This window comes from Trachinotus anak, unplaced genomic scaffold (genome assembly GCF_046630095.1).
Source record: "Trachinotus anak isolate AG129_WGS33_773 ecotype Australia unplaced genomic scaffold, CSIRO_AGI_Tana_v1 ptg000033l, whole genome shotgun sequence".
Lineage (NCBI taxonomy): Eukaryota > Metazoa > Chordata > Actinopteri > Carangiformes > Carangidae > Trachinotus > Trachinotus anak.
In genome coordinates this window covers 6,006,853-6,022,500 of record NW_027273884.1, presented here as the reverse complement: position 1 = coordinate 6,022,500, position 15,648 = coordinate 6,006,853, and the positions used below count along the sequence as shown (strand labels likewise).

The following is a 15,648-nucleotide window of genomic DNA, read 5'->3' as shown; positions in this document are numbered from 1 at the left end:
AAGCCCACCTGAGAACTGCTGCTGTACGAGTACCAAAAGAACCAGTCTCTTTTTTTTTAAATCAAATGTGTGGCTGTGTTTTGTTAGCTTTTATTTCATTTCATGTCAGCTTCGACTTAAATCTATTTCATTTCCTTCAGACTGCTAAATGCTAGTTCATCAGGGCATGGGTCAGGGGTCAGGGGTTAGAGTTTATTTGTGTACAAAGCATCTTCCAGGTGTATCTGGAGATCTGGAGGTTGTGTGGATTTTGTTGTTTGTCCGAACCAGCAGCCAGGAACCTGAATTTCCAAACACTCCATGTTTTTTTTTTCAGTTTTCTAAACAGCAGCATGAGTGACCACCAGACTATATTTGATATTCCCTGATACTATGATTCCCTACTACTATGTGAAAGGGAACATCAGGATGTGCTGTGTGTCACCCCGACCCAAACACCCGTGAACAGTAAACAGCTGTGTGTCTCGTTTCCTCCTGTCAGTCTGGACAAACCCTCTCTCTCTCTCTCTCTCTCTCTCTCTCTCTAGCTGATCTTTGAGAAGTTCTCATTGAGCCGCTGCCACTGACTGCAGACGGGTACAAACAGTGACCTGTGGGGAGGCAGGACAGCTGAGGGGAGCTCTTGCGGCAGCCTGAATCTTTCCCTCTGGCTCTTTTATGAACGTCTTTGACTGGTTTGAGAGATAACTGCTGCTGCTCTTCCTCCTGCAGCTGCTCTCCTGCTAAAATGCCTCTTTACCAAACTGAATGGGGGAGAAACTAGCCTCTTTTTAATCCCCCTTTCTCTGTTTTTTTCCTCCTCCTTCTGCTCTCATAGTGTTTTTTCCTCCTTTTGCTTATTTGAATTTTAATGAGCTTTTCACCTTTTTAAGCAGATGGCTTAGGCTGGATTTCTCCATGAAAGTCGGGGTGAGTCTCTCTGTCATGTTTTGCACAATTTGTTTCAACTAACCGAGTCCTTGAGGGGGTTTAGGGCTTTGAGTGGGTAATGTGCCTGTCTCTCCCCTCTCTCCCTTCTCTCTGTTGTCCTCTCTTTCTAATGGAACAAACATCTCTCTCTCTCTCTCTCTCTCTCTCTCTCTCTCTCTCTCTCTCTCTCTCTCGTGCTGGAGAGGACAGCCTGTGTCGTAACAGGAAGCTTTAAACATTCATGTGCGTGTGTGTTACGTTACAAACAACCAATATATTTAGTGAGATGAAAAAACTGCAGGTTTGTTACTCAAACACATTCCCATCCCTCCTTCCTCCTTCAGGGAATACTTGAGCATTGTGGGAAATATGCCTCTTGTATTTTTCGGACAGTGACATGAGAAGACCGACACCGGTGTCATGTCTGTGCATTAAGTGGAGATGAGACGTGGTTAGCCTAGCTTAGCATAAAGACTGGAAGCAGGGGAAACAGCTAGCCTGGCTCTGTCCCTCATCTCTAAAGCTCACTGATTAATACGTTATGTTTTGTTTTTCTTTTTGTTTAGCTCAGAACAAAAAGGAATTTAAAAAAAACTACAACTTGTGGTTGTAGGGGGAGTTTGGGGAGAGAAGGGGTTGCCCTGTGTGTAAAACATCCCGGTTGCCAGGTTGCCAGGTTTAGTGCCATCATGCCTGTAGAAAAAACAAAACCTAAGCCCATGCCCAACAACTGTATGTGGCAACCCTACACTGCACAAAACAGAGTAGAGGGCAGCAGCCCTGAGCTGTAACACTGCATAAAATTACAGCAAAAGAAAAAAGAAGTGGTCATTCCACACTGGTCCCCCTTATGAATCACAGGAAAACTGGTGTGTCCAAGTTGAAAGTGAAAACCCAGCGTAAAAACACTTTTAATCTTCAGAAGTCTGATTTTAAGTGTTAGATGAAGACGTTTGGCTTCTAAAGGGGCGATACCTCCAGGAAGACTCTGCACATTCTTGGCAAGTAGCTGAAGCCATTTCAGACTGTTACAGAAAGACATGGCACAGACAGGGTTTCCTCTCCAACTCAGATTTCATATGCTGCCTCAAAGGTGTCAGGCTTCTCCAATCCCATCCCGTCCACCATGAGTAACAACAATCACACCGTTCAAATGTATTTTTAGCCAAATCTGCTGCAACTGAGAAATTGCTCCAACATATAATTGCCCTTAAAGACACAAAACAATATTCCACTTGTGAGCATGTTGGCAGGTGTCTGAACCAGGCTAGCTGTTTCTAGCCTCTTTATGCTAAGCTAAGCTAAGCTAAGCTAACCAGGTCCCTGTGGTGAAAGCACATCTCATCTCACCCCTGGAAAGAAAAGAAATGAGTGTGTGAACTGTTACAGAGTGTGTGTTCATTGTGCCTACCTGCCAGTGTGTTTTCCTGCTTGGGGCAAATTCCTTTGGTGGGCGTCCTCTCTCCCCTCTCACCTCTCCCCCCTCCTCCTCCCACCTCCTCCTCCTCCTCCTCTGGTGTCACCTGAATACCGATCTCTACCGGCTCCACCACCTTCCTCAGCTCCACCCGCTGGCCGTGGTGATGAAGACCCTGCAGAGTGGGACTCCCTCCTCCTCCTCCTCCTCCTCCTCCCCGGTCGGTCATCTTGTCGTAGCAGCCATTGGCCAGCAGCGGCGTTTGGCACTGCTTCTTCTTGTGCTCGATGAAGAGGAGGATGTCGCCCAGCGGGAAGGTCAACTGGCACTGGCCGCAGGTCAGCAGGTCGTGGTCGGCGTGGAGGCCGGGCGGCAGGGAGTGGGCCAGGCCGGGCTCCAGCGGGTGGGGAGGTAGGCCAAGCGAGTGGGAGGGCAGGCTGAGCGGGAGGTGGGGTAAGGAGTCGGAGAGCAGGCTGCCATCTGGATGCTCAACCTCCGCTGTCCAATGAGAAAAAGAGAAGAGACATGAGTTAACACCTGGACTCCAGCGTTTGGAGTATTTCCTTCTCACACTGCTCAGTGAGACTTGCTGGAGAGAAACGAGGATGGTTTGAATTTCTGGATGGGCCAAAATGTGGGCAGGGGATGACCCAGCACCCAACCGTTTCCTGTTGTAGTCACCTGGACGACTGTGCGAATGTCGTGTTGTTTCCTACACTCGCTGTGAAGCAGGATCCGCCAGTAGAATCACCCGACAAATATTAGTGTGACTTTTCCCCTCACACGACTACTCCCACCAATTTTTTATGTGCACAACTGGTTGTTTTTCATGAAACGTGTGTTTTTGTGACACGTGAATGTTTTCAAGGACAGACCGTCTGAAAGTCTGCACCCCCCCCCCGTTCGTATGATTCATCATTGGCTGGTCTCTCAGGCTTTTCACCTCCACCCTGGAGTGTGGAGTCACAGCAGGTGCTCTAGCCAACATTTTGATGAATCTGCATCGTCTGTGCTACAACACATGTCAGAGAATTACAAAAAAATGAAGAGAACTGCTTTTATTCAGTGGTTTCCAACCATCCCGCAACCTCTCATCTCTCTGCAAATGTCCACCAATTGTGACAAGTTCAAACTAAACAATAATTTTCCAAAAATAAGAATAATATTGTGAAGCAGAAATCACCCCTCAAATACATGCTCTGACTTTATTGGGAACTACTGATCTGTGTGTTCATGGACACATGTGGCTAATTCTTCTTGTTGCATGTTAGATGATACAGACACTGTGAAATCTGAAGTTAAACAAACTGTAAGTCGATGTCAATAAGACACTGGTAAGAGCTCAATGCAAATATTTTCTCTGCATTCACTTTTATTTGGGGCATTATTCCTGCTATGGCTGACGGTAACCCAGGAGCTGCCCCCTCCCTCCTGAGCAGCTGAGGAGTCAGACATGTAGAGGTCTTCATGAAGTGAGCGGCTGGTTCAGATTATCACTTGTGAAGGAGTGAGGAGGTCTGAAAGAGGCTGGAGAAAAGGAAAAAGAGCCAAATCATCATCATTATCCTCTCTGACTCTCTCTGTGTCTCTCACCCTCTAATACGAGATGATGGATTAGCAGCAGGTCGGCCGTTTGTCTCAGCCTCCGCATTAGAAATGCAAACAGATTTTGGGTGTCAAATGCAGATGAAGGCTCCAGATGGCGCAACCACCTCACCGCATACCTGCGCTAGGTCCGTTTTTAAAATACGCCGCTGACAGGCTGCTCACACTGCAAACACACACAAGAAACCTCTGAATACCTTCCACATAGGCGTCAACACTTCCTCACCCTTCTCTGAACTGTGACCCCTTCAAATCTGACAACAGGTTACACCCAGTGATTTGACAGGTCTTCAGAGGTTTAAGTATCCTTCCTGCATTTACCACAAAAAATAAAATAAAATGAAATAAAAAAATAGAGAAACTGAATGATCTTGTCAGATTTATTTAGAGAAGCCATGGGGAGATTCTGACCTGCAATGTTGTATATAATATTGTTCAGATTAAAAGATATTATTACTCATAGTGGTAATAGCAATATTAAGATTTGTTTACTATTATTGTAAAACAATTAAAAAATAAAATATATACATGCAGCTGTAGGCTATATACTTATGCTATATAATATACACATATATTTTAACATGTACATATGAGCACATATACATATATACACAAATGTTACTGGTAAACATAAAACTACTGTGTCAATAGTTTGGTTGACAACATGACAAACAAATACAAACTAAAAATCTAAATAAATCATAATATTCACTAATAATAATCAATAAAGAAAATCAAAGTGTATTCTACAATAAACTGCATTATCTTATTTTGCATCTCAATCAAACTCATGTTTATAATCAAAAAATTTAATTAAAAAAAATTAAATCTTAGCTAAAGCTTTTTATTCTATTATTATGATTTATTTTGTTGTTATGGCTACGGCAAGTGTGTGTGTGTGTGTGTGTGTGTGTGTGTGTGTGTGTGTGTGTGTGTGTGTGTGTGTGTGTGTGTGTGTGTGAGCAGGTGTAGAGTGTGTGAGCTCTGTCAGCCCACATTTCCACACACCATCTCCTCCACTCCCCTCTGCATGCGTGTATGCGTTGCATGTTTGTACTGCATGAACCGTGTGTCGTATCATGTTTGTATGTGCATGTGTACCTTATGGGTACACACACACATATGCATTGAGTGTGTATGTGTGTGTGTGTGTGTGTGTGTGTGTGTGTGTGTGAATGGCCTGCAGGCTGCAGCCATCTGTCCTCTGCTATTGAAATGAACAGCCATGTTTCTCCAGTGATAAACATTAGAGAGAATAAAGCCAGTGAGCTGACCTGGAACAAACACCCTCCACACTGACACTGACCCCCACAAACCTGACTTCATTAACCATTATAGACACATGATGAAAAAAAAAAAAATGACAGACCTCAAATCCACTGCTGACTTCCTGCTTGTGTCTGTGTGTGTGTGTGTGTGTGTGTGTGTGTGTGTGTGTGTGTGAGTGAAGATGCGCTGAACAACTACATCACAGAAACGTTCTCACATTTACACTGGATTGCAGAAATGTGTGTAGCTTCTAGATGAACTGTAAACACCATCAGATTCACATCAGCCGGAGCCAGTTTCAGGAGATGCTCAAAGACTGCATCAATAAATAACGCATGCATTTGACTGTGGTTTCTTTGCCCATATTTAATGCACGCCGATGATGTCGGCGGCGTGTTTGCAAATGACAGATGCAAAGGAAGAAGCGTCACTTTGGCCTGATTTACCTAATAAGGCTCGTGTGAGTCAGGCAGGAGTGCTAATAGGATTTCAGTGAACCGGGACTGAGGAAGAACAGAAAAATCAAAGGAAATGGAATGTCTAAAAATGAACGGCTCAAAAAATAACACTCTCAAGAAACCATCTACAGTATCTGCAGTGAGGCCAAGGCAACAGGTGTTTGCAGGGCTGAAATACAGCGTTTGGCTCGAGTCGAGGCCAAAAAGGCACGGTTTTGAATTCCTGTCGTCAGGGAGACGTTTTCTCCGAGCAGGCCACCGTCTCTGGGCTTTGGCTTCCTTTGTTTTCTGCCTATCACTGTAAATGTGCTGTTAATCCATCTACACCCTTCATGCTCTCCACACAACTGTCACATTATATTCACAGACACAAATGGAAAAGAGTATTAACAGCAAGCTGCTTCTCAAATGTTCCTTCTCCTCTCTTCAACTGTTTTCTTTTAATGATTTTAGGATTTTTACCAGAATCAGAACCTCCCTGATCAAAGCCTGAAAACTGTTCCCACAACCAGAACAGCTGTGCCAGTGATACTGGGGTGTGTGTATGTGTGTGTGTGTGTGTGTGTGTGTGTCTGTGTGAGACTTTATCAAAACTATAACAACTAGACTTTACTGCTGTTTCCTCCAAAACACACGCAAGTGTAAAATCCTGAAATGTTTGTGGGTGAGACTGCACACTACACACACACACACACACACACACACACCTGCAGCATCACAGTCATTCATCACTGCCACATCCTGATGTTTCTCCAAAACTGAAGGAACTGACGGTTGTCACAATACTGCGTGCACACACACACACACACACACACACACACACACACACACACACACACACACACACTCAGTTGCGTCACTACAGCTTGTCTGCTTTACCAACAGTGACCTGGAGGCGACAACTACTTTTGCTGGCAAATATTTCTTTTAATTGTTCATCGCAGTTATTTCCTGGTTTTCTATTGGCTGCTGAAATCTTCCAGATTAAGAGCACACACACACACACACACACACACACACACACTCAGTATGACACTGCACATACATGGAGTGTGAAGGAAAACTCCACCACAGTTAAATTCAAGACTTGACTTCAACAAACAGGAAGTGGCTTTTCATCCAAAGTCAGCTTTGAAAATACATAATCAACGATCTATGAATTGTTCTGAGGAGCATCTGTGTTGTGTTCATGATTTCTTTATTTTGGAAATTTTTTGTAGGTTCATTATAAACAAAGATTCCAGAGCCGTTAATCTGTCAGTGCAGATACGAGTAATGTAAAAAAATGTCACTTGTATGCTTTTGTGTATATACACATTGTGTTGACACAGATGTTTAAGGTGCTAATCCTGTAATCACGACGTCAGCAGAGCATGTCAGCTTTCCCCTCTGCTATTAACTAAGAATGACGCCTGGAAAAAAAACTTTGTGAAGAACATTGATGGCTGAAATTTCACTTCTGCTGCAAGTCACATGAATGCTTCTCTACAGACTGATCCACATTTTGAAAACATGTCATATTCAAGCAGAAACAGAGTGAGCATCTGAGAATAAACCTTCCCCTGTTATGATTCACAGCCTATTTTCAGATCTGACCCGATTTCAAATGAAAACCTGTTTAGCTCAAAGCTAATTCAAGTTCATCTGGAGGTAAATCCCTCACTCTGGTCGCAGTCAGGATTTACCATGTCGAGCCCGTGACACACGCATTGCAGGCAACGCGCAAATAATTCTGCACATTTGTTTCAGTCTGGTTGTAGTGTAATTGCTACGGGAGAGTTCAGACGAGCAGAGGGAGGAAGATCTGAGCGCGCACTGAGCCACCCGCCTGGTGTGGTAGGGATGAAGCGCTCCTCAGGAACAGCACAAAAGGCTCCAGATAGCAGAGCAGCTGTGAACCTGCAGCTTCTTCCCCTAAATAACACACCTCAGGTCAGAGTTTATTTTCAATCATGTAAAAAAAAAAAAAAATTAAGATTGAGCTTCATAAATAATCACCAACAAATGAAGGACAGTGTGTAACTTCACTCTCAGTGAGTTTAAACACAGTTTAACTTGTTCACAAGATAAGATAAGATAGGATAAGAAATGCTATTATTTATCCCTATAGGGAACTTCACAATTATCCAGTAGCTTATTCATGTATTTAGTAATAAAAATTGAGTCTGTGTCATTTTCCACATGTAATTCAACATTAAAGGAAAAAGAATTTACATCTAAAAACTCAAGTCCAAAACACACACACAGAAAACCAGGTTAAAAAAAGAGTGCTACAACTTCTCTCACTGCTGCATTATATCAACACACTGCAGTGTATAAAAAGACACACACACACACACACACACTCATGCTGACTGCTATAGATGTCAGTCAGCCACTGTCGTGAATTTACAGTAGGTTACAGGGTGCAAATTAAGCGTGTGACTGAGAGAGAGACAGTCAAGTACAGAGTGTGCAGGTGTTGACAGTTAAGAGGTGAATGTGGTCTTTCAGCGCTGATGTCATCTGATTAACACACACACACACACAGACACACACACGCTCCATGTTCACACTGTGCTACTCCTCTCGGCAGAGCGTGTGCAGCACTGACAGCCTGAGAGCTCCCCCTAGCAGGGAGAGAGAGAGACACAGAGAGACAGACAGAGGGAGAGAGAGGGAGAGAGACATACAGAAATCAAGAGAAGGGGTTTTTTTGGGGGGAGGGGGAGGGCAAGAGACAACAGACAGCTCACCAAGCCTCAGCTGAGCAAACCAACTCTCTGGTATGTAGTAGGCTGTGTGTGTGTGTGTGTGTGTGTGTGTGTGTGTGTGTGTTACGCAGTATCAGTAGTGGGAGAGTTTGTGCAGCCCACTGATCGACAACATGAGTTTAGGCATGCTCTCTGGGAACTGAAAACCTTCATCCTGAGGATTCATAGATCTCTCACACACACACACACACACACACACACACACATTAATGCACACACTCTGAAAACATATTTTTTTCCACACTTTTTTATGCCATTTTTAACAAAAACTTTTCATGTGTTTTTCTGAAATAAGTCAAACTGGCGTGTTGAACATTTCCTCGTTGACCTGTTGTGCTGTGTCCAATGAGACAGTGTCCTCTGTGGGACACACACACCTGCCTGTCTACACAATTTTATCAGGACTATTCCTTTTCGATACAACCACTCACAATGAGAAAAATATGTTTTTGTTAATTAGTGTGAACCGAGCTTTATCTGTCTGTTAGAAGAGTGAAGGATTATTAGGAATATCATTATGTTCTCATCCCAATCAGCTGTGACACTTAACAACACACAAACGTTTTCATTTGTGGCCTTTTTTAAAAACAGCTCATCTGCAGAACGACTCAGTGAATATAACAGACGGAGTTGCCAGGTTCTCTCTCTCTCTAACAAAGACTTAGACCCAGCAGGGTGCACGGCTATTTGACAAGCCAAAGGGAAACATGCATCTCAAGTGGGCGACTGCAATTTACACACAGCCCCCTCTCTCTCCCTCTCTCTCTGTCTCCCTCTCTCTCTTGATGTGTGTGTGTGTGTGTGTGTGTGTGCGTGTGCACGGCTACAATGGGAGCTCTTGTCCTGTTTGCGTCTCTTCACACTAAATCAGCCTCTCGGAGGAAAGCTGGGGTTATTTGCAGTGAATGAGAAGCAGAAGGCACGTCTGCACCTTCGGGTGTAAACCGTCTCGGCGTGGTGACACCAAAACACACACTGAATCTGCCTGGCAAAAAAAAATAAAAAAAAAAAAATATATATATATATATATATATATATATATATATATATATATATAGAGAGAGAGAGAGAGAGAGAGAGAGAGAGAGAGAGAGAGAGAGAGAGATTTCAACTGATTAATCTCGGTGTATCTCTGAGGGAGGGACAACATCACATTCTCGTGCAGATTACCCACTCAGGACGGACTGTTTGATTTTCACGTTGCAGGAAATGAGTGTGAGTGAGGAGAAATGGAAAGCTACAGTGCTGGATTTGCTGCAGTATCAGACATATTTACTGCAGAGGACAATTAACATGCAAATGATTATTCAGTGTTCATGGAGAGCACTGAACAGTTGATTCCAAGCCAAACTGTGATCCTGTATTGATTACTTTTTAAAAAAAAATGTGTTCCAATCACACAAAAACAGATGGAAACAAAGGGAAGCAGATGAATTAGACGAGACAACTGCATGTGCAAAAAAAAAAAAAAAAAAAAAAAGGGCTGCAACTCAGTGAGGAAGATGTCCCTCATATTTTGAGTGTAAGAATGTGTCTTAATGACTCAGGCCAAACTGCATTAAAAAAAAGAAATCAGCAAATTAACCTCCAGAAATATTGCTTCGCTGTTCCCAACACCTCCTCCCACTCAGGGAAGGATACTGAAAGACAAAAGAGGTGGAGTAACTCTTCTTCTTCTCCAGCTGAAATCTAGAGTTCGTCTCATTTTTTTCAGAGTGTGTGAAGCATCGTGTTGCAAAATCCAAATTTTTAAAAATGCTCCAATTAAAACACAGGTCAAATAGATTTTTATGACCTGACAGCTTCGAGAATGAATTACCCTGAATTTGGCAAGAGGGGGTGTGGGTGAGGGGGGTTCACGTGTGTTCATTTGCATATAGGTGTGTTGATGTCCATGCAAGCCCACATACATATATAAGTGTGTGTGCATGTGTGTGTGTGTGTGTGTGTGTGTGTGTGTGTGTGTGTGTGTGTGTGTGTGTGTATTCAAGCATACTAAATCAGGGAGCATCTCTTACACATGAATTATGGAATGTAAAGCATAAATCAGACACAGTCATTTCAGACCTGCTCCGAGGACACAAACACCAAACTTAATTTTACACTTCACACACATTCTCGTGCACACACACACACACAACACACACACAGCGAGAGTAAAGCAGCTCATACACAGTACAAACAGGAAGCTCATTTATTATCCTTCATCTGCATGCTCTGTCGTCTTTCCTCATCTGGTGTCTGTCCTTCTACCTGTTAGTATGTTAAGTGTGTATTCTCTGCTCTTTGCTGCAGAAGTTTATGTCAAAGCAAAGCGTGCAGCATGCAGAATGTGACCCATTTCTAAAGGTAACCGAGTCCACACTGCAGGCCTGAGTGTGAGCTGCCACACACGAGCTGTAGCTCTGTTAAGCAATCAAATCTCTACTTGTCAGGAGCTGATCTGACATCAGTGCCACAAGCAGCGTCTTTAGGTCTGTGTGTGCCTCTGCTCACGAGCGTTGCGGGCTGACGGTGCAACGCTGAAAAGCCAGGCCAACACAGCAGAGGACCGAGCCTTCAGACAGTCAGGCAGCATGGCCCAAAAACCTGGGCAGGGACGCTCAGCGTACAGCCATGCTGGGTCTCTACTGTAAACATGGGTGCACATCGAGACAATGTAGTGTAAGTGATCTGATCTATCAGGCTTCACACAGCACAAGCCTCCAGGAGTAACCTCAATATGGAGGAAAGAGAGTGGTGATATATACACCAAATGTAAAATGGTACTGAGCTTCAGCTTCATCCACACCTCCTGCTTCCCTCAGACTCAATCATGCAAAACCTGTCAGTCAGTTCATCCCTCACTGTCCCTCTCTAATATTTCGTGCCTTCTGTAATTAAAGTCCTGTGGTGGAGGTTTGCTGGTCCTGTCACACACATCACCTGGTAAAAGGCCAGAAAATGTATATCAGTGCTGGTTAAGTTTAGCGGTCAAGAGTTTGCGTCAAATAAAAGGGAGGCCATGCGTTTTCCTCTGCGAATTCATTTGCGTAATTTACGTTTGATTTTTTTTTTTTCTTAGTTTAGTTTAGTTTCTTTGGAAAAAAAAACAACTAATTTCTTTTCTAACACTTTTTATTCTCCAACAGTAAAAGCCCTGAAGATGATATTAATTACCACATAAACGTAACTATTTCTTTTCAAGCTATTTTGACCTTAACTGACATCGTAGCTGGTCTGCATTAAAGTGCCGGGAGGAAAACCCCGAATTTTTCCCTGTCGAGACGTGCAGGGTGTTAAATAATCCAAAGCCAGCATTAATATTACAACCAGGGGAAGTAGCCTGTAAACTTTGCATCCATGCAGCAGAAAACGCCATGGACGGACTCACTCAACTGCCTCAGCTGAGCATGGAGGAGGCTGGAGCGTTTCTGTGAAAGCTTCAATAAACCTGCAGGAGAAGAACAGAAAAGTCTCGGCGTTGAAGCGGAGAAGAAGAGAATGGTCTCTGATTTAACTCAGGAGATCTTCTCTCTTTACGGCAGCTGCAGTTTCATGCTGCGTGACGCGACTATCGGCCTTTTTCCTCCAGAGGAAGATGAACAGATTTTGTTTGAATTAAATTCTCGAATTCGTCAGTGACTTCTTTCTGTGTGTGTGTGTTCATCTGAATATAACAGAGCTGCTGTTCCATGTTCATCTATATCTGATTATGAAAGTAATAACCGATTACAATTACAATTATGTTTTATTGTGAGCTGAAATGTTGAAGTGTAAAATCCCCCTGAACACAGCTGATTGTATTTTAATTAAAACCAAAACTGTGATAATAAAGACGAAACGTCTCAATAAAGTACCAGGGCTGATCTCCCGACTTCTCCGCGGGCTGCTTTTACAGCACAAGTCAAACACGCAGCCAAAGACGGTTCCACTCATTGCTCGCTGTGTCAATTTGCTCCAAATAAAAGAGGCTTATTTACAGAATGTAATGATCACATCAGTAAATTAAGGCCTTTTTCTAATTTTGGGAATAAACCACGAAAAGAAAAAAAAAAGGCCTTCAGCAGGCACTTTGACAAACTTTCCGTTCCAAGTTTGAAAAATTCATTTTTACGCACCGATCACCCAGAGAGAAAAATCCTCAAAAAGAATAAATAAATAAATAAATAAAATAAAATAAAGCTAATCCTGTGGTGTGATGGTGTGAATTTTTGCATGAATACTTACGTGTTATTTCTCTCTGGGACAGGTGCTGCGGGTTCCCCTGCTTGCGTCGGGACATCGCCCTGGCATTTACACTGGCATCGCCCGGAGAGCGGCGCTGGAAGGGTCGGCTCTCCTCCTCTTGCTGCTCCTGCTCCCGTATACCGACCGCAATCTGGCCCCAAAACCGGCCCCTGGCTGGCCACCCGAAACTGACCGCTCTGCACCGACCCCAAATGTGGCCCTCGAAATGACCCCTCCGCGACGGATCTCCCTCCAGCGGGCAGCGGCTCCTGCGCTCTACAGTGACCGGCCGTGGCGCAGCGTTGGGCGGCCGGGCGCTCGGTCGGAGCTCGGTGCCAAGGTGGTTGTGCGCCTCCCTTCTTCGGTCGCGGCGGTGGTGAGGAGGGGGATAGTCCGTCTCTGCCTCTCCGTTGCTTTTACACCATCTGTCAGAGGAGAGCGGAGAATGGAGAGGAGTGGAGTGGAGGAGAGACGCGGCAAGGCGCGGGAGGTCGGCGGTCAGCTCCTGGTGGTAGGTCACTACCTGTGTCCACTCTCCGGCCACCTTGGACACTGCGCGTCCCTGCTTGGAGAAAGCAAGAGAACGGACGCCAATTAATGTCGGAAAGTGAGTCAAATAGGAATCCAATTTTCTCCTCTGCACTTCGCGGGGTGTCGCCAAGTGGTGGGCACTTCTTCTGCTGCACTGGCAGTGCCAGCCAGGCGGGCGGGTTAGTCTAACTCTTCAAGTCAAAGCCCAGTGCTGGTTTGAGGACAGGCTGCCACCCTCTTTTCTCTTTGTGCTAGCTGCAGAGTCCCGCATCCCCGGGCTGTGTGCGGCTCTGTGCGGCTCTGTGCGGCTCTCTGGCTTCTACAATGGGAGAAAACTCAAGTTCAAGTGCGGACGTGACGTTCAGTCTGCGGTGAGAATGGAGAGTGGAGACTGAAGAGCACTGGGGGCGACTAGTGGTGGCTTTCACACACACTGACTGACACACACACACACACACACACACACACACACACACACTCGCTCACTCACACACACACACACACACACATACAGTCGGGCGCGGGGCGCGCACGGCGGCAGTGGTCAGACCGGCTCAGGTATCTGTATCTCTGCCGGTGTCCCGTCGCTATTAAAACGGGATTTATTTGTGTTAAAGTGTCACCTGAGGGGCTTCCGTAGCTCGTCCACAGGACGCTGGACACTTTGCAGGAGCCTGTGTTCACATTTAAAATGCATGCAGGCTTGTAGTGTGCCACTGTGCCGTTCGTTACACACTTCTCTCATTTACTGTATAGGCTGCTTACAGATCCTCTAATGATTAAATATGATTTAAACTTAACGCTTGACCCCTGTAAACCACTCACATCAGCGCCCTTCACTCACAGTACAGGCCCGGCATCCAGTGCACCACGCTCCCTATGAAGGAGTTGAACTCACCGGGTTTTTTTCTTTTTCTTTTTACATTTAAATGCGCAAAAACATAAATAAATCTCAGTTATTTCATGATTTCGACTGAGCAGGTGAGTCAGTCCGTGTTGTCATAAGGTCACCGTATAACACGTCTGTATATGTTTCATTAGATCTTTAATTCATGTAGCGGCTGCATGTTTATCCGACTCGGAGTCAGATTAATGCGCCGCCTTGGTTTAGATAAGCGATAAGCAAATTTATGGATCACACATTTCAATCACATTCACTCATTCAGATCGTTTAAATAATAACCTGCGCGAAGCCTGCAGATTGTGAAACACGCATCTTTCTCTCTGGATTGTTTTATCATATCAATTAATAATGTAAGTGATGTAAATATCAGAGAATTAAGATTCAACGACGTTAGGTGTTCGTGACCTCACGGTGACCTCAGGCTAATAAAAAAGAAACTGACTTTAGCTGAGGTGAAAGGTGAAAATGGAAACGTTTAAGGTGAACAGACATGTGGGAATATTTCACAGATTATTTATCAATAAATCCGTAAAATTACAAAACATATGAGGAAGCTGTAATAACTGTCATGCACACACACACACACACACACACACACATCTCCACCACACCATCACATACACTGTAGGTGCATGTACTGGCACAGAGAGTGTGCCTGTGTGTGTGTGTGTGTGTGTGTGTGTGTGTGTGTCTGTGTGTGTGTGTATGTGTGTGTGTGTGTGTGTGTGTGTGTGTGTGTCTGTGTGTGTACACAGTGTGTGTGTGTGTGTGTGTGTGTGTGTGTACACAGTGTGTGTGTGAGTGTGGGTGTGTGTGTATGTACAGTGTGTGTGTCTGTGTCTGTGTCTGTGTCTGTGTGTGTGTGTGTGAGTGTGGGTGTGTGTGTGTGTGTGTACAGTGTGTGCAGTGTGTGTGTGTGTGTGTTGGATGCAGGCTGATGATGGATAACTGGTGTGGTGACAGGAAGCAGCATCATGCAGGCTGCTGACTGCTCCCAGCAGCACCCACTGTTTAACAGAAAGGCACAATGAGGAGCATCTGATTTTCATCCTCACACGTCCCTGTGGGAGAGGAGACGCAAAAGCAAAAGTAAAATTTTGTGACTTGAAGGAACAAGTAGGGGAGTGTGTGTGTGTGTGTGTGTGTGTGTGTGTGTGTGTGTGTGTGTGTACAGATAGGAAGTGGGTGAGAGTGAATGCCTGAGTTGTGGTAGCTGAGCAGTGGCATCTCTGTGATGAAACCCCACCTAGCTCAGATTTGTATTAGAGGAACCTTAGTGTTTTTTAAAGCAGAGGTTCGAACCAGTGGCCAGTCAACCATGACAACAAACTACAGCTGCCAACCCCTTCATCCCTACAGTGCCACATCTGAGCTGGATTAGCTGCTATCACGTTCCAAAACCCCCTCTTCTTTTTTTTCTTCTTCATCTGCATGTCTGTATTTCAACTTCGTGGCTCCGTGTCTATCCTCAACCCGGCTGCCTGCAAAAGAAAAGGGAAGCTTGGGGGAGGGTTGCAGGCCTCAGGGTTCTTTTTATCCCTCCCTACTTCGCATCTAGACAAGCCTGTAGTTTGTTCCTGGGCCAGGTGTTGT

General features: G+C 44.7%; 1 protein-coding gene across 1 annotated transcript in view; it reads right to left on the bottom strand.

Moving 5' to 3' along the window:
- The window catches only part of bcl11ba (BCL11 transcription factor B a), a 47,790-nt gene extending 33,190 nt beyond the window's left edge, over positions 1–14,600 (bottom strand). Inside the window, exons 1-2 of the mRNA XM_071471259.1 lie at positions 12,621–14,600; positions 2,321–2,824 (exon numbers count right to left, since the gene is read on the bottom strand). Of these exons, the coding sequence (XP_071327360.1) occupies positions 2,321–2,824; positions 12,621–12,675 (559 nt within the window). The 5' untranslated portion in view covers positions 12,676–14,600. The remainder of the gene's footprint in view (positions 1–2,320; positions 2,825–12,620) is intronic.
- Between the last annotated feature and the right edge of the window lie 1,048 nt (positions 14,601–15,648).